This window comes from Pleurodeles waltl, chromosome 2_1 (assembly GCF_031143425.1).
Source record: "Pleurodeles waltl isolate 20211129_DDA chromosome 2_1, aPleWal1.hap1.20221129, whole genome shotgun sequence".
Classification (NCBI taxonomy): Eukaryota; Metazoa; Chordata; class Amphibia; order Caudata; family Salamandridae; genus Pleurodeles; species Pleurodeles waltl.
The window spans coordinates 461215994-461242210 of record NC_090438.1 but is presented as its reverse complement, the minus strand read 5'-3'; the positions used below and the strand labels follow the sequence as shown (position 1 = coordinate 461242210).

The window sequence follows — 26217 nt, the reverse complement described above, 5'->3', positions numbered from 1 at the left end:
TGTCCACCTTGAATTGCCATTACTCCCCTTCCTATGCCCCATTGGACAATGCACCTGTGATACCAGGAGACTGGACTCTAACTGTACATTCCTCCACCATCTCCCAGCCCATTGCACATCCTCCTCTACTTATTAGCACTTAAATAAACACCCTTGGAACAAGTACAATTCTGGAGTCTGTCAATTGATTGAAATATGTATTAGCACAACATTCTGAAAACATTGCAATTCATATGTACAGCAATTTATACTTTGGTATGACCTGTAGTGGGCAGCAGTAAACACACCAGGAGCCATAGTGGGGCACATAGATCTGAAAATAGAGATGCCAAAGGGTACAGTAAGTGGCCATAGACATATGGGAATCATGCTGACATGTATACTGTCCAACAGAAAACTGAAAAGTAAAGTGAAGTTACAGTGTCTTACCTGTGTGTCACTGGAAGTTCTGCTGTATGATATTACTTCTGTTGTCCACATCTTCTTCCTCTGCCTCCTCTTCCTCACTGTCCACAGGCTCCACCGCTGCCACAAGACCATCTCCAGGCTCATCCTTCTGCAGAAAAGGCACCTGGCGTCTCAAGGCTAGGTTGTGCAACATGCAACGATGATCTGGCACACCTTCTTGGGTGAGTAGTACAGGGATCCACCTGTCAGATGGAGGTACCGGAACCTGGCCTTCAGGAGGCCGATGGTTCTCTCAATAATCCTCCTTGTTCACCCATGTGCCTCATTGTAACGTTCCTCTGCCCTTGTTCTGCCATTCCTCACTAGGGTCAGTAGCCATGAGAGGTTGGGGTAACCAGAGTCACCTGCAAATATCGAGGGACAACTGTTAGACACACTCTAACCCTTAGGGACAACCCCATACCCAGACACCAACATATACTGGGTGGCGACCTTGGGCTCACCTATTAGCCACACTCGGTGCCTCTGGAGTTGAGACATCACATATGGGATGCCGCTATTCCTCAAGATAAAGGCGTCATGCACAGATCCAGGATACTTGGCATTCACATGGGAGATGTACTGGTCAGCCGTACACACCATCTGCTCATTCATAGAGTGATAGCTTTTTCTATTCCTGAACACCTGTTCTTTTCTCCGGGGGGGGGGGTACAAATGCTACATGGGTACCATCAATGGAACCAATGATCTTGGGGATATGTCCCAGGGCAAAAAAGCCAGCTTTCACTGTGGCCAAATCCTCCACCTGGGGGAATACGATGTAGCTGCGCATGTGTTTCAGCAGGGAAGACAAAACTCTGGTCAACACGTTTGAGAACATTGGCTGAGACATCCCTGATGCCATAGCCACTGTTGTTTGGAAGGAAAACTTGCCAGGAAATGGAGCACTGACAGGACCTGCACTAGAGGGGGGGATAGCTGTGGGATAGCTGACATTAGGTCTGGCTCCAATTGGGCACACAGTTCTTGGATTGTGGCCCGATCAAGTCTGTATGTTAGGATAATGTGTCTGTCCTCCATTGTCGCAAGGTCCACCAGGGGTCTGTACACTGGAGGATGTCTCCATCTCATATTCATCCTCAGCCGTTGAAGCCTAGGGAGGAAAACAGTGAGCAGAAGGTCATATTCACACATCTATTGCAATAATGATGCATCTCTTCATTTACAGAAGCAGTATGTGAATCTGAGAGTCAGTTGATGTGCCAATGTCTGCTGTAACACAGGTGCCATTGCATGTGCCCCCTTGAAATGGTGGCTGCCTGACATGTGAGGAGGGACAAGTGGAAATGAGGTAATTTCACTGGCATTGTGTGCCATTGCGGTAGGCGGTAGACGACCGCCGCACAACTTTGCATTGGTTATCATTGGGCCCTATAGGTTCCAGGAGCCAATGGCGATCTACGCCAGCGGTGACGGTACGCACCTCGGCAGACGTGACCGCCATTTTCCATCTATTCACTCACTTGCTACCTGACCTTCAACAGGAGAGGACCTATACTGCAAGTGCTGCTGTGACCTGTGTCTGGAAGCTACAATGGCTCATGTGTCTGGGGAAAGGGCCCCTGCCTTCACTTCGGAGGAGTTGGAGAGACTTGTGGATGGGGTCCTACCCCAGTACACTTTACTCTATGGTCCTCCAGACAAACAGATGAATACACTGTGAGCATGATGCGTGGGCCATAAATGTATGGAGTGCTCTGTGTGTAAGCCACATGTACGGGGGCTGAGGGGTCCTGGGCAGAGTGCTGCATGTATGGTGGTCAATGTAGGTGCGTTACTGGATGGAAGGGATATGGTGGGCCTTGAGTGTGACAGTCCGGACAGGATTACTAATCCCTTTTCCGCTGTATTTTTCCTGCAGGTCAGCGCCCATCAGAAAAAGGGTATTTGGGGTGCCATCGCTAAGGAGGTGCGGACCCTGGAGGTCTCTGACAGGCGGAGCACCCACTGCCACAAATGGTGGGAGGACCTGGGCCGCTGGGCAAGGAAGACGGCGGAGGCCAACGAGGAAGGGGTGCCCATCGTACCCTGACCCCCTGATGTTCCGCATCCTGGTGGTGGCCTATCCGGAGTTGGATGGGCGCTTGAGGGCATCACAGTAGCCACAAGGGTTGGGTACAAATTCAGATTCATGAGTTGGCGCGCTTTAAGGTTTTACCTGGGTAGGGGATGTGGACTGTGGGTGCCCCTAGGCCAGGGCGAACATGGCAGGGTAGGTCCCTTGTTGGGCAGGCTCTGAAGCACTCCAAACCCAATGGTGTTAGTGGGCATCTACTACTGGGCATGGTCCTATGGGTTTCAGGTGTGCAGCTGATGGCGTTATGCCATGTCCCCCATGGGCTGGTGACTAGCATTGTAACTGGTAGTGCATGGCCTAGTGCAAATGGCAGTTCTCTGTGTGTTGTGTACACCAACAGTAGTGTTGTTGCTGGCATTGACCAAGTGTATCCTCTGTCTCTCCTCCCCCTTTTTGTTTTGTCACTCTGTCCTTTTGTGCATTAGCATAATCTGGCAGAGGAGCAGAGGCACTGGCGACGGAGGGAGCTGCATCCCACATGGCCCATGAGGCCGAATCCACCGAGGGTGAGGGCACCAGTGGGACGGAGGGCGAGGGCTGTACCACGACGGAGACAGGAGGGGACACTACAGACAGCGACGCCTCCTCCGACAGAAGCTCCCTGGCGGTGGTGGACACCACTGTGCCCACCTCAACAACAGGTACAAACGCCACCCCCCCCTACCAGCACCACCCTCCCAGCAGCCCCTCAGCATGTTTCCCGTGCCCGCTCACCCAGGCGGGTGGGCGTCTCCTTCGCCCCAGGCACCTCAGGCCCTGCCCCAGTCAGCCCTGCTGCCCTCAGTGAGGAGGCTATTGACCTCCTGAGATCCCTCAGTGTTGGGCAGTCAACCATTCTGAATGCCATCCAGGGTGTCAAGAGGCATTTGCAACAAACAAATGCATACCTGGAGGGCATTCACTCTGGCGTGGCGACCCGACAGAGAGCATTTCAGGCTCTGGCCTCTGCACTGATGGCAGCCATTGTCCCTGTCTCTAGCCTCCCCCCTCCAACTTCCTCAACCTATTCCCAATACCCTCATCCCCAGCCTATCCCAAGCACACCTTCAGACCAGCATTCACCCAAATCAACATACAGAAGTGGCTCAGGCAAACACAAGCACTGCACTTCATCTCACAGGCACTCACACAAGCACCATCCCGATGCAGACACGCCAACATCCACTGCCTCCACTGTGTCCCCCTCCTCCTCCTCGTCCACCTCCCTCCCAGTAGCGTCTGCACTCACACCTGCATGCACTACATCCTCATCCACTACCTCCATATCCAGCACGCCCATCACTCTACACCCCTCACTGGCAGTCACCACCCCCACATCCATGCACACATCCCCTGTGTCCTCTCCCACTGTGTCTGTGACCCCTCCTCCCAAAGTACACAAACGTAAGCACACACCCACCTAACAGCCATCCACCTCACAACAGCATCCAGCTCATGCACCTGCACCCAAACACAGCAGACTGACACGTCCTGCAAGCACTCCCTCTTCCTCCACTCCCAAACCTTCACCCTCTTCCCGCCCCAATGTCCCTAAGAAGCTTTTCCTAGCCAACATTGACCTGTTTCCTACCCCTCCTCCCCCCGTCCTTCCCCTCAGGCCAGGGTGGCCAAAACCCAGCCCAGCACCTCAGCCACCAAGTCCACATCTGCTGTGGTTCCTGCAGCTGTCAGAGGCTCAAAGGGGGCACCGGTCAGCCCAGCCAGTGTGCCACCAACCCCTGCCAAGGGCAAGAACATTCCGCCACCTGGCAAGGTGAAGAAGGGGACAGCATCCAGCAAGTGGAAGGAGCCACAACCACCCAGCAAGGCAACCTCAAAGACTCCAGCTGCCAGACCCAAGGTGACACCACTATCTGCCAAGGGCAGGAAGGGGCACAAAACACCAGCCAAGGCACTTGAGCTGTCCGAGCCTGCAGGTGAAGGCCCTTGTGGCTACCAGCACAACTGCCAGCACCACCACCTGTACCGTGGGCAGCACCACCGCAAGCACTGCCACCTGCCCCGCTACCTGCACCCCCGCAAGCACCACAACTGTCAGCAGCAGCAAAACCCGTGGACAGCCGTCCAAGGCTGCAGGAGAAGGGCTGGGGCCTCCTCCCACCATTGGCAGCACCCCCACCACCACCGGCACTACCACCACTGTGCAACTGTAGCCGCCGGCAGATGGACTGAAGCCCTGCCTCCATGGACTATCATGCATCCTGACCACTGAAAATCTCGTGACCTGGCACCCCCATGTGCTGCATCACTGGGCACAAAGGCCCCTCCAGAACCAGTGGAAAAAGTAATCCACTCACCCTATCCTTGGCAGGGATGAAGCACACTGGGCACAAAGCCCCCTCTAGAACCAGTGGAGAAAGACATCCACTCACCCTATCCTTGGCAGGATGAAGCACACTGGGCACAAAGCCCCCTCCAGAACCAGTGGAGAATCCATCCACTTGAGAGACTGTGGCCTTGCACTCCCCAGGACCAAGCAGTGGGCAGACCACCCACTTGAGAGACTGTGGTTTTGCACTCCCCAGGAGCACGCAGTGGACAAACCACCAATTTGAGAGACTGTGGCTTTGCACTCCCCAGGAGCAAGCAGTGGGCAAACCACCCACTTGAGAGACTGTGGCTTGGCACTCCCCAGGAGCAAGCAGTGGGCAAAACACCCACTTGAGAGACTGTAGCTTTGCACTCCCCAGGACATCGCTGTACGCATGGAGCCCCCTCCAGGAGCAGTGGCGTTGTACCATCTTCTGGCTGAGGTGCCCCCCCAATCCCTGTCCCCCTGAGGTGCCTGTGTGATTTTGACCTGATGCCCCTGCACTGTTCTCTCCGTATTGAGGCAGGAGTCAAGTGTGGGCTTGGCCTATGTGTTTTGGCCCAGTGGGCCATGGACCTTTTGGGTGGACATTGTCCCGCCTTTTGTACATATTGTATATTTTGCAAATACAGATTTTGAGATATTAACGTATTTCTGAGTCTTTCTAATATAACACTGATTTGACTCAATTACTTTTGTCCTTGCATTATTCCAGAGGGTTACAGGGTGTATATGTAATGTTGCATGTGTTTGTGTGTATGGTGTTGGGGGTGAGGGTGGGGGTGGGGATGTTGCGTGTGTGTGTGTCACTCTCTTTTTCCTTCTCCCTCCCCTGTCTACTAGGTGCTGTACTCACTGTGGTCGCCATCACCGCCGTTGGTACTCCTGATCTATGAGAAGATACACCAGCATGGGCAGGATGTGCAGCTCGGGCTCCATGGCATCCTGGTTCTTTCCTTGAGTGTCGAGAGGTGAGTGGTTTCTCTTCCAAGTACTGTTTCTGCCGTGCTTTTGGTACCACCCTGGAAAAGCTGGCGGATGGGGGTGTTGTAATGGGGTGGGTGATACATTGTCTTCCACCTGGCTGTTGGCGGTTACCGCTGCGGTGTTTGTTGCTACCGCCGTGGCGTTCGGAGTGTTAAAGTGGCTGTGTGTGTTGGCGGATTCCGCCGTGGTCGTGATTCAAATTTGTTTTACCACTGGCCTGTTGACATTATTACCGCCGCTTTAACACCGACCGCCAGGGTTGGAATGAGGACCTATGATAGTTTTATCGTTTCTATTGCATGTAATCTACATACTCATTTATTGACAGCTTTTTCCAACCTAACTGTTTGGATAAGTATGATGGACTTCAAGAATATACTTTTTTCATACTGACATCCATAATACACCCCATACAACCCTGTCTTCCAAAATCCCTAATCCCCCTCAATTTTCACAAGCATCCACCATACCATGTTTAGGTGAGTACACTGGTTTGTTTGTTGGGAAATATTATGCTTTTACCATCAAGTATTGAGGCCATTTGAGGGTTGACGGAGTAGCAGCTGCAACCCCTGGCTTGCCCCTTGCAACTCCTGGCACTGCCTTTCCAACCCCCAGTCCTTAATGGTGGCAAATACAATTCCAGGAACGGAAGGTAAACAGTGCTGCAGTGTGCACTGTTTACTTTCTGCAGCTCCAACTGTGAATAGAGGCAATAGGCTTTTAGTTTAGTAAAATAAATAAAAGCAGCAGTGGAACATATACTCTCCTGAATAGAATAAAACAATGAAATAAACAATACACATTTTTAAACACAATATTACAAGGTTTCAATATTGTGAACATGTGAAAAATGATGTGTTAGAATAAAAACCTCACCTGTGTGCTTTAATGAGTGAGAGTGCCTTCCTTATAAGTGATGCTAATCAAAATATATTTATAACTGAGTTAATTATGTAGTTCACACTCAAAAAATTGTTCACATAAAACAATACAAGTGGGCAATGCCATTATTATTTCATAAATATTTTTGATTCTCTTTCTGAAATATACCAATACATTTTTACATTGAAGTATATATTAGGGAAACCATTGATTTGTGAGAGTTTGTGGTACAAATAACATGGCTTCACAGAAAAAGAAACATAAATGTCTAATGTTCCTATCATGTCAGCAACCTATTTCAAATGAAGGTGGTATATGAAATGGACATATACCTCTGCTACGAACTGTTGTGCAATGATAAGAATGTGTTAAATATGGTTCTTACTTCAACATGCTCATCACTTCCTTGGAGGTTACAATGTTGAATATCATATAATGCTCCTTCCTATTAGATCGAAGGGTGGTTATGTGATATAATATCTGCTGCCCCTGGCATTTTGATGAATTGGTGCACAAGCTAATAAGCATATTGCTACGCTCCTGTTCTGCCATCTCAAAGGCTGAAAGAACTTGAAATGTTAGCCACATGCGAGGCTCTGCTTTGAATTTCATTTCATTCAGGGCAAGATCAGAGAACCTCTTAAAGACCACCATGTCTGGGGGAATGTAAGACAAACATCTGAAATAGGAAGTTGAGATATATCTAAAAGTTGTTCCAACAAATGACAATAGAGATATTTTCTGTTTCAGCACACAGGCATGTATGCTTTGGTTTCCAAGGGCATGCGGAGGATTGCAGAGGGAAAGGATCCTCTGGAAGGGCAGAAGCACCGCTGTGGAATGGGGAACATGTTTGACTATCATACAACAGGTTACAAGGATCTGGATGAACTACAGAAGAGCCCGCAGCCCCTCATCTTCATCATGGAGCTTCTCAAGGTAGATGCATGAGCTGCTTTCCAGAGGACTGTAAAGGGATTAACAGTGACAAAGAGTTTGGAACCATGAAGGAGGATCAGAAACAAGTATAGACAAAAACAATTGGTTTTCCTCTGTAAAGTGTAACTCATTAGTGTGCTGGGCACAAGGTTGCCAAAAGTTTAGTTGTTGTAAGATGTAGTGTGTCAAGAAGAGTAGAGCACTGGCCTTCAGTGTGATTGGTTGTTTCTGCTATTTTTTCCACATAATAACATACACGTCTGTGTGCTTGTATCACACAAAATGCAATAGTATAAACACCCATATTTCATTGAAAAATTTGAGACATATTTCACGATTACCTATGAAATATGGATTTTAACATCCTAGTGACATCCCCCAAAGCACTCTGTAGAACTTTACCATCGTGAAGGGTACTGGAAATTATGCAGCAAAGGAGACTAACCATATTGTAAAAGTAAATACAGGCCCAGCGATTAACCATAATGCTAGAGTAAAGGCAGCCTTGGACATTAAGCATGATGTGAGAGCAAACAGAGGCTTGAGACTAGCCATATTGTCAGAGTAAAGATAGGCTTGTAAACTAACCATAATTTGAAAGTAAAGACTGTTCTGGACATTAAGGTCTGTTGTGTTGTAACACAATGGGAAAGGCCTCAAAATTAAGTATTCTAAAAAGCATCTGTTTACTTTTTATTTGCTTGAAATCATTTGAACTCTGTAGACCCAATTTAAAGTTGTGTTTGTGTTAAAATTAAATGTTCTAAGTAGGTGGTTAAAAAATCCACAAACCAGGGATATTTCCTCCTGGCAGACCCTTTATCTCTAGCAATGGGCCCCCCACAGAACATATGGCAGAATATGTAGATAGTTTTTTACAACCCTTTGTCAAGAACTTCCTGTCCTCTCTGAGATTGCAAGGACTACTTAATAAACTTGAGGATTTCCCATGGGATAGTACTGATTGCAACCATGGATGTTGAAAGTTTATATACATGCATACAAATGGAATGTGGACTTGAAGCACGTAAGTTTCATCTTTTTAAATGCAATGCTAGCTATTTGGAGCACACACTCATGCTGCCAGATATAGCTAGAATGATTTTGCCCAAGAATGGCTTCCTTCACAATTGGACATGGTTTTTATAGAAAGAAGGCACTGCGATGGGCTCCAGATTTGCTCCGTCGAATGGAAACCTTTTTATGGGTTTATTTGAGGCGGAGCATGCCTGGGGTCCCAAAGCACATGAATAGATAGATAACATCATCTTTTATAGACAAAAAGTACATGGTATTCTAATCATATGGAATGGCAGCGTATGTGATCTTTTGGCATATCATTCCTTTTGAATTTAATGTAAAACTCACCTTAAAGCATGACAAACAAAAGACTAAGGCCCTCATTCTGATTCTGGCGGGCGGCGGAGGCCGCCCGCCAGAATTCAGCCCTCCATAATACCGCTCCGCGGTCAAAAGACCGCGGAGGGTATTATGAGTTTTTCTCTGGGCTGGCGGGCGGTCTCCAAAAGACCGCCCGCCAGCCCAGGGAAAAACTCCCTTCCCACGAGGATGCCGGCTCGTAATCGAGCCGGCGGAGTGGGAAGGTGCGACGGGTGCTACTGCACCCGTCGCGTATTTCACTGTCTGCTACGCAGACAGTGAAATACTAGCGGGGCCCTCTTACGGGGGCCCCTGCAGTGCCCATGCCATTGGCATGGGCACTGCAGGGGCCCCCAGGGGCCCCACGACAATCCTTACCGCCATCCTGTTCCTGGAGGGCGAGCCGCCAGGAACAGGATGGCGGGAAGGATTGTCAGAATCCCCTCGGCGGCGCAGCGAGCTGCGCCGCCTTGGAGGATTCTTAGGGGCAGTGGAAAACCGGCGGGAGACCGCCGGTTTTCCCTTTCTGACCGCGGCCAAAGCGCCGCGGTCAGAATGCCCAAGGGAGCACCGCCGGCCTGTCGGCGGTGCTCCCGCCCGCGTTGGCCCTGGCGGTTCTCTACCGCCAGGGTCATAATGAGGCCCTAAATGTTTGGATTTGTATCTATACATACTGAATAATGTTATTAACAGTGATATTTTCAGAAATCCCACTGCCTACAATAGAGTACTTCGTGCCACTAGTGCCCATCCGAAAAAAACATTGAATCCATACCTTATGGTGAAATGATAAGGGCTAGACAAAATTGCTGTGAGGAAAAGGATTTTGAAAAAAGATTATTGGCAATGGAGTGTGATTTCCGGAATAGGGGATATGATGTGGAGATTCTTAAATAGGCTAAAACTAAAGTCAGAAAACTGGATAGAAAATTCACTTTGAGAGAAGATTGTGAAAAAAAGAAAAACAAGGAAAGAAACAAAAGACAAGAAGTACTTTTTTATGACAAAATACAATGTATATAGCAAATATATTCTCAATGTGCACATTTTGGATTCTACCATATTACCGGAAGGCATTTTGCCTAAGAAGCCCAAATAGTTTATTGTAAGGGCAATATATTAAGAAATATGACATGCCCCAGTTATGTTAAAAGTAATTGCAACAAATCAACTATAGAGATATAGTTGCCAGATGAACCTAAAGGTTTCTTCACTTGCGGAGACTCCTCTGTATGCCAAATAGGAGTCAATAAAATAAATAAGTTTAGGTATAGTACTCAGATTGAATATACAATTGAATCATTCATTAATTCCAACACCACTTATGTGGTATATATGTGTTAGGATGTGCATGTGGAAAGCCCTATGTATGCAGCAGTGTTCGGAGTTTATAAATAAGGATAAAGGAACATGTTAGAGCCATAAAAAACTGTGATGAAAGATACACGGTGGCCATGCATATATGTTTGGTTCATCCTGCCAACAAATAAATGTGGTTTCATGGTTTAGAGCACGTAACACATCATGAAAGAGGAGAGAATAGGGAGCTCTCGCTTAGACAAGCAGGAGCAAGATGGATATGTTGTCTAAGAACAGTAGATGAGGGCTTGAACATCAATAGTGAATTTCATCATTTTTTATGAGTTTAAAAGGATAGATTGTAGACAATGGATCATGGAGAGGTAATTCTCAGAATCAAATATGAAACTTACTCCCTCCCTCAATTGTCCATCTCTGTATCATATCTTAATGTTTAGACAGTTTTTAATCCTTTAAGATATATCTTCTAGATATGAATATATATAATATTATTTAAGATACAAACATCCAGTCGAAGATGGCAGCTATTTTTTTAACTGAGTTATGCACACCAGAACATTAGGTTGCTCTTATTTCATGTATACATACTATTCTGAATGACATTTTATAGTATTCTATTATATCATCTATTATTGAAATATCATATTTAATATTGACATCATTACAGACAGAGATATGAGCAAATGAGATCCAAAATGCACATATGTATTCCAAGATGGCCACTGGGACTGTTACAGATCTGAATAACTAGCTAAAGAAGCCGTTACATCACTTTTACTTTGTGAATACAAATAGCATTTTAAAATAAGTGCTCATAATATATAAAAACGTACATGTACAATCCAAGATAAGTACCCTAACGTTTATAGACACAGATAACCAGTTAAAGATGGTCACCCGTTTTCTGAATTCATAGTGTGATTGTGCACACAAGAACATGACATCGTTCTCACTCTGTGAATATATATATAGTATTTTAAAATAAGTGTTCTTAGTACCCCAATATGTTATATATTATTAAAACACTGATATACCTACAAAGATACGAACAAATGATATTGAAAACACACACATGCATTTCAAGATGGCCTTTGCAATTGTCAAAGATATAAATAGTCAGCTAAAGATGACCGTTCATTTCCTAAATGGGGCTATGCATTCGTACATTTGCTCGCTTTGTAGCTATGAGCACAAATAGCATTTTAAACTAATTGTCTGTAATTTTTATTATATTACATGTTAATGAAAGAATGTATTTAATATTGATATGTGCATTTATGGAGACACGAGTTATTGCAATTTGAATTAGATACATGCACTTTAAAATGGCTGCCACAACCCCTTTTGCTTTGCAGAAGTACTTGCAAAAGTTTGAGGTGATAGTAATCACTCCTGAATATAAAGACATGTAAATAAATGTAGGAATATTTTCAGCGATAGCCACAAGACAGGATGCTGTTGTAGAAATACCAGAGAAGGGGCACTTGAGGTAGGAGTTTGTGCCGGTTAGACTAGATTATATAATGCTCTCAAATCTCTTACTTAGGTTACTACATTGCATTTTGTTGGAATATTTTAATATATCATAGTCTGTTGAAGTATTATTAAGAATATGAATGACAATTTAGATGAAAATATGGTAATACGGGTAAATTCCTTTAAAAATATGTACACATTTCTTTTAGGGTGGCCACCATAAACGTATCTTTTTGGGGTAGGTCTGGATAAATACTTTATATGAATGTGATTATTTTTGAAATATAAAAAAGAGTGAAGATAGTCAGAAGTAGCTTTAATGATCGGTACTAGATACAATGTCTTAGTAGAAATGCCTAAGAATGAACATTTGAGTCAGGGGTTTATGTAAATGACTTTAGATTATATAATTTTTCCTTCCCTCAATGTTAAATATTTTGTTTTAGAATGCTTCTCTAAATACTTAGTGGAGTCTGAATTCAAAAACTTAATATATTTAAACTGGGTTTGGTTTGATGAGTTACACAAATGTAAACTATTGTCATACCATTGTTTGTTCTTAGACCTTTCACAACCTTTTCGTTTGTTTGGATAAGGAAATGTGGAATTACGATTATGAGACTATGACCCTCATTACAACAGTGGCGGTAAATGTTGCCTACCACCGTGCTGACGGCTGCCAACATACCGTGCCCGCGGCAGTATTCCGCCACTATACAGACACCCACACAAGTCCACCACACCAAAGGTCAGTGATAAACTGGTGATAGCACAACCCACAACGTTGCGGCAACAGGAATACGCCCACAGTATCACGACCCACGAATCACCATTGGCGGTACACAGCACCACGCTCAAAATACACACACACTTACAAAACTACACCACATTGGACAATTCAAACTACACACACCTGACACACATACACACACCACACCCACACAATCACACCGCTATAAAAAACACACCCACATTACCCACAACCCCTTACAGCGAAAACATCAGGCAGAGAGAGACAAGTCAAGAGCACCCACTCAATCAGAGCCACAGAACACCACCACCCATACACCATTCAGGCACATCACAGCATACACCCCAACACATCACCCCATACATCCTCACACATATCACTTGCACCACATCCATGGCACCCCAAAGACACCCCAGGTTTTCTGAGGAGGAGCTAAGGGCCATGGCAGAGAAAATCATCCGGGTAGAGCCACAGCTATTCGGATCACAGGTGCAGCAGACGTCCATTGCAAGGAAGATGGAGCTATGGCGGAGAATCGGGACAGCACCCAAGAACCAGGGATGACATCAGGAAGAGGTGGAACGACCTATGGGGGAAGGTGCGTTCCATGGTAGCAAGACACCAGGTAGCAGTACAGAGGACTGGCGGTGGACCCCCACCTCCTCCCCCACAACTAACAACATGGGAGGAGCAAGTCTTGGCGATCATGTATCCTGAGGGCCTCGCAGGAGTAGCAGGAGGACTGGATTCTGGTAAGTCAAATTCTAACTACTTTATCCCCTCCACCCTACCTGCATGCCATCACAAACTCCTACCCCTACCCTCACCCCATCATGCCACCACCTCACATATACCCCACTAACACAACCCACCCATCCCGATACCAAGCCCTGCACGCAAAAACAATGCATAGACACCCATCACAGACCTGCATGGACACCCATCACCACAGCATGCCCAGTAGAGAGACTCACCCAGCCCACAAAATCACCACTCACACAAGGCCAAGCTGACAGGGAAATCATCATCATACAGGGAAATACACCCATGCACAAGATGGCACACGCAGACACATTAACAATGCATTTGCATTCCCACAGGACCCATACTCCACGTCACCGGAGAGGAGGTGCCAGCCACATCCAGTCCCCCACCTGAAGAGGCCCACAATGACAACAGCAGCTCTGCACGCCTGGATCAGGATGATCAACCTGGCCCATCTGGAACCTCTGGATAGCCGGTTCCCCTGCCACAGTCCCAACCCACCACAGAGCCTCCCCCTCAGGAAACACCAGCACAGCACCCACCCAGCGGGCCCATGCCACGGTCCCCAGGACACATCAATCAGCAGTGTGTCCACCACTACTGGGACCCCAGGCAACCACACAAACCCAAGACAATCAGGGACCTGGGGTCAGTGGCAGTGGGCACACGGTTCAGGGGACAGAGGCACAGGACAACAGTGAAACTGGGAGGACTGCTCTGTGAAAGGGGGAGGACAGGCCCAGGGAACCGACTCTCCATGAGGCACTCTCCAAACATCCTGGGAGCTTACCAGGAGACCATGGGCTAGATACTGGCCAAGTTGCAGGAGACACAGCGGCTGCAGGAGGGACAGTACCTTGGGATCAGGGAGGTCCTACCAAAAATATACACCATCCTGGTCACTATTGCAGGGGTGCTGGCTGACATGGGCGCCTGACACTAGCCAAACCAAGGAACAGCCTTCCACCTCCGCCGGCGCTAGTGGACAGTAGGCCCTGCCACTGGAACAACAGGCCACCAGCACCCCAACCCTGCAGAAGGAGAACTACCCCGCAAACGGTCCCTGCGATCCAGGCAGAAGCCAGAGAACAGTGCCACGACCCCTGCAAGGAAATAAGACTCTCCTGATTGTCACCCTTCTGTCCCACTCTGTCACCCTGTCCACCTTGAACTGCCATTATTCCCCTTCCTATGCCCCATTGGACAATGCAACTGTGATACCAAGAGACTGGACTCTACCCTGGACTTTCCTCCACCATCACCCCAGCCCCTTGCACATCCCCCTCTACTTATGAGCATCTAAATAAACACCCTTGGAACAAATACCAATCTGTCAAATGATTCACAAATGTATAAGTACAACATTATCAAAGCATTTCAACTCAAATGTACAGTGAAATATACTTTAGGATGACCTTTGGTGGGCAGCAGTACACATAGCAAGAGCCAGAGTGGGGCACAGAGCTCTGCAAATAGAGATTTCAAAGGGAGCAGTCATTGGCCATAGACATAGGGAAAGAGGCTGCCTTGTACAATGTCCAACAGATAACTGAAATGTGTGGAGTTACAGTGTCTTACCTGTGTGTCACTGGAAGTATTGCAGAATTATATTGGTTCTGTTGTCCACATCTTCTTCCTTTGCCTCCTCTTCCTCACTGTCCACAGCCTCCACCGCTGCCACAAGACCATCTCCATGCACATCCTCCTGCAGAAAAGGCACCTGGCGTCTCAAGGCCAGGTTGTGCAACATGCAACATGCAATGATGATCTGGCACGCCTTCTTGGGTAAGTAGTACAGAGATCCACCTGTCAGATGGAGGCACCGGAACCTGGCCTTCAGGAGGCCGAAGATCCTTTCTATAATCCTCCTTGTACGCCCATGTGCCTCATTGTAACGTTCCTCTGCCCTTGTCCTGGCATTTCTCCCTGGGGTCAGTAGCCATGAGAGGTTGGGGTAACCAGAGTCACCTGTAAATATCCAGGGGTACCTGTTCACCACACACTCACCCTTAGGGACAGCCCCATACCCATACACCAATTCATACTGGGTGGGGACCTTTGGCTCACCTATTAGCCACACCCGGTGCCTCTGGAGTTGGCCCATCAGATATGGGATGCTGCTATTCCTCAAGGCATCATGCACAGAGCCAGGATATTTGCCATTCACATGGGAGATGTATTGGTCCACCAAACACACCATCTGCACATTCAGAGAGTGATAGCTTTTTCTATTCCTGTAAACCTGTTCACTTCTCCGGGGGGGGGACAAATGCCACATGTGTACCATCAATGGCACTAATGATGTTAGGGTTAGGTCTCAGAGCCTTCACTGTGGCCAAATCCTCCACCTGGGGATACACAATGTAGCTACATTTGAGTTTCAGCAGGGCAGACAACACTCTGGTCAACACGTTAGAGAACATTGGCTGAGACATCCCTGATGCCATGGCCACTGTGGTTTGGAAGGAACCTCTTGCCAGGAAATAGAGCACTGACAGGAGCTGCACTAGAGGGGGGATTCATGTGGGCTGGCGGATAGCTGACATCAGGTTTGGCTCCAATTTGGCACACAGTTCTTGGATTGTGGCACGATCAAGTCTGTAGGTAATGATAATGTGTCTGTCCTCCATAGTCTCAAGGTCCACCAGGGGTCTGTACACCGGAGGATGCCGCCATCTCATATTCTGCCTCAGCGGTTGAAGCCTGTGGAAGAGAACGGTGTGCAGAGGATCATATTCACACATCTATTGCACTAATGATGATTTGTTTTCTTTACAGTAACAGTATGTGAACTCGAGAGTCAGTTGATGTGCCAATGTCTGCTGTGACGCAGTTAGGTGCCATGCCCTGTGTCCCCCTAAATGGCGGCTGTCTGACCTGTGAGAAAGGACAAGTGGAAATGACGTAATTGCGCTCGCGTTGTGCGCCATTGTGGTAGGTGGTCGATGACCGCTGCGCAAAATCGCATTGGTTATCATTGGGCCCTATGGGTTGCAGGAGCCAATGGCGATATACGCCAGCGGTGACGATACGCACTGCCACGGATGTCACTGCCATTTTCTATCTATTCACTCACTTGCTACCTGACCTTCAACAGGAGAGGACCTACACTGCAAGTGCTGCTGTGACCTGTGTTTGGAACCGACCATGGCTCATGTGTCTGGGGAAAGGGCTCCTGCCTTCACTGTAGAAGAGTTTGAGAAACTGGTGGATGGGGTCCTACCCCAGTACACGTTACTCTACGGTCCTCCAGACAAACAGGTGAGTACACTGTGAGCATTACACTTGGGCCATGAATGTATGGATTGCTGTGTGTGTAAGCCACATGTGGAGGGGGGGTGCTGAGGCGTCCTGGCCAGAGTGCAGCATGTAAGGTGGTCATTTTATGTGCATCAGGGGATGGGTGGGATCTGGTGGGCAATGAGTCTGACGGTCCGGACGGGTGAATAATTTCCTTTTCTGCTATCTTTTCCCTCCAGGTCAGCGCCCACCATAAAAAGGGTATTTGGCATGCCGTCGCCAAGGAGGTGCGGACCGTGGGGATCTTTGACAGGCGGAGCACCCACTGCTGCAAGAGATGGAGGACCTGCGCCGCTAGGCAAAGAAGATGGCGAAGGCCCAGCTGGGACTGGCCTCCCAACGAGGAAGGGGTGCCTATCGCACCATGACCCCCCTGATGTTCCGCATCCTGGCGGTGGCCTATCCAGAGATGGATGGACGCTTGAAGGCATCACAGCAGCCACGAGGGGGTGAGTACACAATCTGAAACCTGACTTTGCTCGCGCTAGGAGGTACCTGGATGGGGGATGTGGGCTGTGGATGCCCCTGGGCCAGGGCCAACATGGCAGGGTAGGTCCCTTGTTGGGCAGGCCCTGGAGCACTCCTACCCCAATAGTGTTAGTGGGCATCTACTACTGGGCAGGGTCCTGTGGGTTTCTAGTGTGCAGATGCTGGTGTTAGGCATTGTACCCCATGGGGTGACCAAGTGTCTCTTCTGTCTCTCCCCCCTTTTTTGTTTCGTCACCTTGTCCTTATGTGCATTAGCATCATCTGGTGGAGGAGCAGAGGCACAAGCGACGTAGGGAGCTGAAAACCACATGGGCCTGGAGGCCGAATCCACTGAGGGCGAGGGCACCAGTGGGATGGAGGGCAAGGGGAGCACCACGACGGGGACAGGAGGAGAGGCCATAGACAGGGACTCCTTCTCCGATGGAAGCTTCCTGGTGGTGGCGGACACCTCTGTGCCCACCCCAACAACAGGTACAGCCGCCACCCCCCCACCAGCACCGCCCTCCCAGCACCCGCTCAGTGTGTTTCCCGTGCCTGCACACCCAGGAGGGTGGGCATCTCCTTCGCCCCAGGCACCTCAGGCCCTGCTCCAGTCAGCCCTGCTGCCCTCAGTGAGGAGGCTATTGACCCTCGGAGATCCCTCACTGTTGGGCAGTCAACCATACTGAATGCCATCCAGGGTGTTGAGAGGCATTTGCAACAAACAAATGCATACCTGGAGGGCATTCACTCTGGTGTGGCGGCCCAACAGAGAGCATTTCAGGCTCTGGCCTCAGCACTGATGGCAGCCCTTGTCCCTGTGTCTAGCCTCCCCCTCCAACCTCCTCTACCCAGATCCATTCCCCTCAACCCCAGCCTATCCCAAGCACACCTTCAGACCAGCATTCACCCACATCACCACACAAAAGTGGCTCAGGCAAACACAAGCACCACACATCACCTCACAGGCACTCACACAAGCACCATACCCATGCAAACACACCAACATCCACTGCCTCCACTGTGACCACCTCCTCCTCTCCGTCCACCTCCCTCCCAGTAGTGTCTACACTCACACCTGCATGCACTACATCTTTATCCACTACCTCCATCACCAGCACACCCATCACAACACACCCCTCACGACCAGTCGCCACCCCCACAACCATGCACACATCCCCTGTGTCCTCTCCCAGTGTGTCTGTGACCCCTCCTCCCAAAGTACATCTTCATCCACTACCTCCATCACCAGCACGCCCATCACAACACACCCCTCATGAGCAGTCACCACCCCAACAATCATGCACACGTCCCCTGTGTCCTCTCCCAGTGTGTCTGTGACCCCTCCTCCCAAAGTACACAAACGCAAGCACCCACCCACCCACCCACCCAACAGCCATCCACCTCTCAACAGCATCCAGCCCATGCACCTTCACCCAAACTCAGCAGACAGATACCTCCTACAACCACTCCCTCTTCCTCCACTCCCAAACCCTCTCCATCTTCCCTTCCCAGTGTGTCTAAAAAACGTTTCCTGGCAAACATTGACCTGTTCCCTACCCCTCCCCCCGTCTTTCCCCTCGGGCCAGGGTGTCCAGAACCCAGGCCAGCACCTCAGCCGCCAAGTCGGCATCCGCTGTGGTACCTGCGACTCACAGAGGCTTAAAGGGGGCAACCGTCAGGCCAGCCAGTGTGCCACCGACCCCTGCAAAGAACCAAACCATTCTGCCACCTGCCAAGGTGAAAAGGGGGACAGCATGCAGCAAGGGCAAGGAGCACGACCCACCCAGCAAGGCCTCCTCCAAAACTCCAGCTACCAGAGCCAAGGTCTCAGGAGCATCTGCCAAGGTGAGGAAGGGGCAGAAAAGCCAATCCAAGGCACTTCAGGCCTCAGAGGCTCCAGGTGAGGGCCTGGTGGCCACCATCAGAACTGAGAGCCCAGCCACCTGTAGCACGGCCAGCACCGCCAGCATCCCCGCCGCAAGCACTGCCACCTGCACCGCCGCTATCACCACTACTGTGGGCAGCAGCATCCCCAGTGGGCAGCCATCCGAGGCTGCAGGAGACAGGCTGGTGCCTTCCTCCACCACTTACAGCACCGCCAGCATCCCCGCCGCAAGCACCGCCACCTGCGCCACTGACAGTAGGACCACTACCAGCAGCAGCAGCCCCAGTGTGTGTCCATCCGAGACTGCAGGAGACGGGCTGGAGCCTCCCACCACCACTGGCAGCACCCCCACCAGCACTGGCACTACCACCAGTTTGCAGCCTTAGTCGCCGCAGGATGGAGTCTGGCCCTGCCTCCATGGAGTATCATGCTACCTCATCCCTGCACATCTCATGCCTCAGACACCCAGGTGAGGGAATGTGAACTACCACAACCCAAGTGCTGCATCACTGGGCACAAAACCCCCTCCAGAACCAGTGGAGATATGAATCAACTCACCCTATCCTTGGCAGGATGAAGCACACTGGGCACAAAGCCACCTCCAGAACCAGTGAAGATACGCATCCACTCACCCTATCCTTGGAAGGATGAAGCACACTGGGCACAAAGCCCCCTCCAGAACCAGTGGAGAAGCCATCCACTTGAGAGACTGTGGCTTTGCACTCCCCAGGACCAAGCAGTGGGCAACCTACCCACTTGAGAGACTGTGGCTTTGTACTCCCCAGGAGCAAGCAGTGGGCAAACCACCCACTTGAGAGACTGTGGCTTTGCACTCCCCAGGACCAAGCAGTGGGGAACCCACCCACTTGAGAGACTGTGGCTTTACACTCCCCAGGACCAAGCAGTGGGCAAACCACCCACTTGAGAGACTGTGGCTTTGCACTCCCCAGGACATCGCTGTGGGCATGGAGCCCCCTCTAGGAGCAGTGGTATTATTCCATCTTCCAGCTGAGGTGCCCCCCCTTCCCCAACCCCCTGAGGTGCCTGTGTGTTTACGACCTGATGCCCCTGCAGTGTTCTCTCCGTATTGAGGCAGGAGTGGGTTTGGCCCATGATTTTTGGCCCACTGACATTTACAAAGGACAATGTACGGCCTTCTGTGCATATTGTAAATACTGTTTTTATATTCGCTACGTGTATCTGCCTATATCAGCGACCCTTGACCCTAGGGTAGGTTGCTTCCCCCGCCGCTGCAGCTCCACCTGCCCATGCTCTTGCCACCTCCAGCAGACCGTAAGTGCTCCTTCGCGCTCCCCCCCTGTCCAGCCCCTCGTTTTCTCTTCTGTCTTCTGTGCTCTCTTCCTTGTCCAATTTCCTTTGTTTTTCTGCTGTCCTCTGTCTTTGTCCAATTTCCTTCGTTTTTCTGCTGTTCTCTCCTTCCAATCTCCTTCGTTTCTCTGCTGTTCTCTGTCCTTGTCCAATCACCTTCGTTTTTCAGCTGTTCTCTCCTTCCAATCTCCTTCGTTTTTCTGCTGTTCTCTCCTTCCAGTCACCTTCGTTTTTCTACTGTTCTCTGTCCGTGTCCAATTTCCTTCGTTTTTCAGCTGTTCTCTCCTTCCAATCTCCTTCGTTTCTCTGCTGTTCTCTGTCCTTGTCCAATCACCTCCATTTTTCTGCTGTTCTCTCCTTCCAATCTCCTTAGTTTTTCTGCTGTTCTCTCCCTGTCCTTGCTCCTTCGTTTCACCCCATCTCCTGTGAATTTTTCCCTTTTTTTTTCACACTTTCCCTTCTTTCTGGGCCCCCCGCCCCCGCCTTCTGCTTTCCCGCCGCTGCCCCCGTGCGGCCCGCCCCCCGCTCCCATTCGTCGCCCTCATCACGAGCTGCCTAGACTACGGAAACACCCTATACGCAGGAATCACCGCAAAACTTCAGAAACGTCTTCAGCATATACAAAACGACTCCGCACGCCTCATCCTCGACGTACCCCGCCACAGCCACATCTCCGCCCACCTGAGACACGTGCACTGGCTACCCGTCAACAAAAGGATCACCTTCAGGCTCCTCACCCACGCACACAAAGCCCTCCACAACAAGGGCCCCGAATACCTCAACCGTCGCCTCACCTTCTACACGCCCACCCGTCAACTTCGTTCCACCAGCCTCGCCCTCGCCACTGTCCCTCGCATCCGCCGAACCACTGCAGGTGGGAAATCCTTCTCCTACCTGGCAGCCAAGACGTGGAATTCCCTCCCCACCCACCTCAGGACCACCCAGGACCACCTCGCCTTCCGGAGGCAGCTCAAGACCTGGCTCTTCGAGCAGCAGTGACCCCCACCCCCTAGCGCCTTGAGACCCTCACGGGTGAGAAGCGTGCTGTATAAATATGATTTGATATTTGTAATATATCACTGATTGGACTCTATTCCTTTTGTCCTTGTGTTCTTCCAGGGGGTTACGGGGTGTAAATGGACTGCTGCTGCATGTGTTTGTGTGTATGGTGTTGTGGGTGGGGGTAGGGGTGTTGCATGTTGTGTGTGTGTGTCACTCTCTTTTTCCTTCCCCCTCCCCAGTGTGCTAGGTGCAGTACTCACCATGGTCGTCGTCGCCGCCGCCTTTGATATCCCTTGTGTATGAGGAGGAAGACTATCATGGGCAGGGCCTGTAACTCGGGCTCCACGGCGTCCTGGTTCTTTGTTGAGTGTCGAGAGGTGAGTAGTTTCCCTTCTGTGTTCTGTTTCCGCTGTGCTTTTGATGGCGTTGGTACCACCCCTGAAAAGCTGGCGGATTGGCAGGTTGTAATGGGGTTGGCGGTACATTGTTTCCTGCCTGTCTGTTGGCTGTGACCTCCGTGGTGTTTGTTGCTACTGCCGTGGCGGTCGGAGTGTTAAAGTGGCTGTCTGTGTTGGGGGTTTCCGCGTGGTTGTGATCCCATTTTGTTTACCGCCGGCCTGTTGGCAGTATTACCGCCGCTTTAACACTGACCTCCAGGGTTGTAATGAGGGCCTATTTAATGTAAAATAGATTTACAGAATGAAACATTGAGGCTTCCTCTTGATTAGCGATTTAAAAACCTAAAATTATATAATGGTTTGGCATGGGAAATGAGCAGTATGAATTAATATGGTTTTGAGGCTCCCAACATACAGGCCGTTAGCAAATAGAATGGTAAATTTTATATTTGTGAAAAGGATTTTTATATATATTTATATGTGTGTGTATATATTTATGGTTTGTTTTTTGTATGGTTGTAACCCTGAATAAGTCCTTGTTGGCTACTATGATCACTATGAATTGGGAAAAACATTTTTTATAGACACTATGAACAATAGAAGAAATTGATCATCATAAATTTTTTTGAATAAAGATTTGTTCCATTAAGAAAGACGTTTTGGAAATCTGTGCCATCCACTACTCTGGAATTAGACTTTGTTGAATCACTTACCTTAATATGGAACACATACGAGTGCTGAGTCTCATGAAAATAAAGGTTTTCCAGGACTTTGTCCTTTTGCTTTGAGGACTAGGAGGGCTGGTCTTCATGTCTTGTGCACCATGCACATGGATGAAATTTAAAATGTATATATCTTCTTATGTGGAAAGGTGCAGCACTAATTGCCTTGGCCCTTCTTTTTTCTTGAATGTGTTCACCAATACAAAAGCAATCTAATGCTCTAAATATAGGTTAAGGTTTTAATAGTCCACACATAAATGGGTAACCCTCCTTTCCCACGTAATTGCAACAGATGTAACCCAACAACTAATTGCCCCACTGAGAAGTTACAACTATCCATAGCACAGTTTAAAATGTTCTACCTAAAAAGGTTGAATTTTACATCTTTAGAACAATTTTTGTGAACAGTTGAACATCCTCCAGGCACATTTAAGGAAAGTGGCGCTGCACCTTTATGTCCCTTAGCATCCCCCTTCTGCCACCATGTGTGCGCCGTATCTAAGATATGACGCACCATGGTGCAGGGTGGGGGCAATAGCATAATTTTTATTGACGCTATTGATGTACTCTGCAGAGTACGTTGGAGCCCATTATAAATAATGAAAGCCCCCTTTTAATGCCTTCTCTGAGCAGGTGTTAAAACTGCTGTAAAAAATCGCTTAGATTTCCTTGTGCCATTTTTTCGCCGTCCCTAAGGGTGGAATGCCCCCTTTGCACACATTATGCCTGATAAAGGTTTACAAAGTGGCGCAATGCATGCATTGCGCCACTTTGTAAATATGCTGCAAGGATTTTGGCCTCGTGAGTGAGTGGGTGTGCGAGTGGCTGAATAGGTGAAAACGTGGGTGTGTAAGTAGCTGTATGAGTGAGTATGTGGCTCCGAGAATAGCTGTATGGGTAAGCGACTGGTTGTATGAGTAGATGTATGGGTGAGTGAGTGGTTGTGTGAGTGCCTGTCTGAGTGAGTGAGTGGGTGGGTGTGTGAGTGGCTCTATGGATGAGTGAGTGGTTGTGTGAGTAGCTGTACGGATCTCTGAATGGGTATGTGAGTGGGTGGGTATATGAGAAATTGTATAAGGGTTTGAGTTGGTGTGTGTTCTTCTGTGGATGATGACATCAGTGATGTCATTTGAGATGTCATCAGTGATGTCACTGACAATGTCATGAGTGATGTAATATGTGAGGCCATAAGCAGTGCATTGCTGGGACATAAGTTATAGTTATCTCAGGTAACTATAAATACTAAATTTCACCAGTTTTGTGTGAGTGAAACGTAAGCCCTAATCCCTGTAACCTTTTTTTTTTTTCTGTGAGCGGGTGTGAGAGTGTCTAAGTCAGTTTGTCAGTGGGTGTTTGAGAGTCTGAGTAGGTCTGTACGTGGGTAAGTGAGTCTCTGAGTGGGTCTGTGAGTAAACACATGAGTGTCTAAGTAGGTCTGTGAGTCAGTGCGTGAGTGTTTGAGTGGGTCTGTGAGTGGATGCATGAGCCTGAGGGGGGGCTGTGAGTGGGTGCATGAATTTCTGAGTGGGTCTGTGAGTGGGTACATAAGTGTCTAAGTGGGTCTGTGAGTGAGTGTTTTAGTCTCTGAGTGGGTCTGTGAATGGGTGCATGAGTGTGTGATTGGGTCTGTGAGTGTGTGAGTCTCTAAGTGGGTCTGTGAGTAGGTATGTGAATGTCTGAGTATGTATGTGAGTAGGCACATGAGTCTCTGAGTGCATCTGTGAGTGAGTGCATGAGTTTCTGAGTGTGTTTGTGAGTGCATGTTTCTCTGAGTGGGTGTGAGATCCTTAGTGGGTCTGTGAGTGGGTGCATGAATGTCTGAAAGGGTCCGCAAATGGGTGCCTGAATAGGTCTGTGAGTGGGTGTGTGAGTGTCTGTTTGGTGTTTCAGACTGTGAGACTGTGAGAATGGGTCACAAAGGAACCTCAGCTGCTCTTTTATCCAAGAAAAGTCCACAGTTTTGCACAAAATGTCTTCCCAAGTGGAGCTCCTTGGGTAGATGTCCAGTACAGATTCTATGCTACAGCTGCGTAATGGTGCACAAGGAAATGTCACCAGTGACCTTGTGTGCATTTTGGCAGTATGATTGTTCCTGGTGCATCTTTATCCAGCTATATGTGATAACATGAGTCCTCCTATAGAGAGTACACCAAGGCTGCAAAGATGTAAATCTCCACCAAACCAAGGTCCTTCCTGTCATCTATGTTATTTAACTGCTTCTTTGTTTTGTGGAGATGTCCTCATATCCCTCAGATTTAAGAATGTGCCACCAAAATTGGCCGGGAAAACACCTTGGGCCCTTTGGTAAGCTGTCCATCATCATGGCAAAAGGGGGAAGACCTTTGCATACTAGTAGGGTGGATGGAGTGGCGCCAAGTGGGCAGAGCTTTCAGGTGATTCCACATTTGCACACTCGTAGCAAATTAAAAGAAGAACCATGGACTCTGCTCTCACTGGGAGAGGACAAGAAAGAACATACTCGTCACAGTCACATACAGATTGTACTCCAATAGATCAACAATGCATTCACCTCCACAAAGGACTTCAGATCATTTTTCCATATGGAATTGCAGAGAAAATACACTTGCTTTGTTTTCACCAAACCAGGAGGTAGAATTATTTGTCCTTTGCAGAAGGCACCTGCTATATTTATATTTGTAAGTGCTTCCTGGTGAGATTTAATTTCTGGGGCCTGGCCACAACTTAATGGGGGTGAGGGGCTGTGCGGCCCCCCACTACCCAGGCCTATGTCCGTCCCAGGGACCCAATCCCCAGGGCCCAGCCTTTATTGAATAGGAAGGGGGCACCCCTCCCTGGGCTGATTTTTGGCCCAGGAACCCCATTCCCTGCGGCCCACCCTTTAAATTAAATATTATTATATATTAGAGGCGGAGGGGAGCTGCATGGCTCCCCTCCCCGGGCCGATACCAGCCCCGGGTGCTCATCCCCTGGGGTCTGGCCATGTCATCTGGGTGCCCCTTGGCACCCACTGTGCATGATGGGGACAATGGGGGAGCCTCAAGGCCCCCGTTCCCCAGCTAGCTCTCATCGTCTGGCAGGAGCCGGCATTGCTATTGCACACAGGGAACTAGCTGCTAAACATGCAGCTCCCTGTGTGCAAGAGCAATCGTTTCATCTCTTTCCCTGCCCGCATCTCTGTGGACAGGTAAAGAGATGAAACATCCGCTTTCAGCGTGCGGGAGCACTTTGACAGCTCCTGCCCACTGGAACCGGAGTGTTTGCTTTTGCTTGATAGGAGCTCTCATAGCAAAAGCAAACCGCTGTGTCCCTGGGGTCCACTCAGCCCCTCCTATGTATTTTGTACATTGTGGCCCACAAAGCCTGGGGGGCACGCAGCCCCTCCTATGTATTTTTTACATTGTGGCCCCAGGACCCAGGTGGTCCAAAGGCCCCACAGGCATAATTACCAAAAACCCAGGGAGGTGATGTTCCCAGAGGCATAAAAATGCCAATGGAGGGAAGCCCCATACACCCCCTCCTTCAATTCAATAAAGGAGGAAGGCCCCTGGGACTTGTAATTCCGTCCAGCTGTTCCAGCTGCAGTCGTGTTCAAAACTCCTATGGAAATTAACATGGGAAACGCACTTTAATTGACCCCCCCCTTCTTTCTGGCCCTGCTGGATGAGCCAAGCCGAAACTTTCCATGTGCAACAAAATTACCAGCACACTTTTTTAGGATAATTTTGTGAAGATCTCTAAAACAACACAAAAGATATAGACAAGTCAAAAA

At 49.0% G+C, this 26217-nt stretch overlaps 1 protein-coding gene across 2 annotated transcripts in view; it reads left to right on the top strand.

Moving 5' to 3' along the window:
- Window positions 1-26217, top strand: part of LOC138258899 (aryl-hydrocarbon-interacting protein-like 1) — a 201119-nt gene that overhangs the window by 83950 nt on the left and 90952 nt on the right. Inside the window, exon 3 of one of the 2 annotated variants that reach the window (XM_069206216.1) lies at window positions 7479-7667. The exons of the other annotated variant lie outside the window; for it this stretch is intronic. Within the exon in view, the coding sequence (XP_069062317.1) occupies window positions 7479-7667 (189 nt within the window). The remainder of the gene's footprint in view (window positions 1-7478; window positions 7668-26217) is intronic. 2 annotated transcript variants of the gene reach the window in all.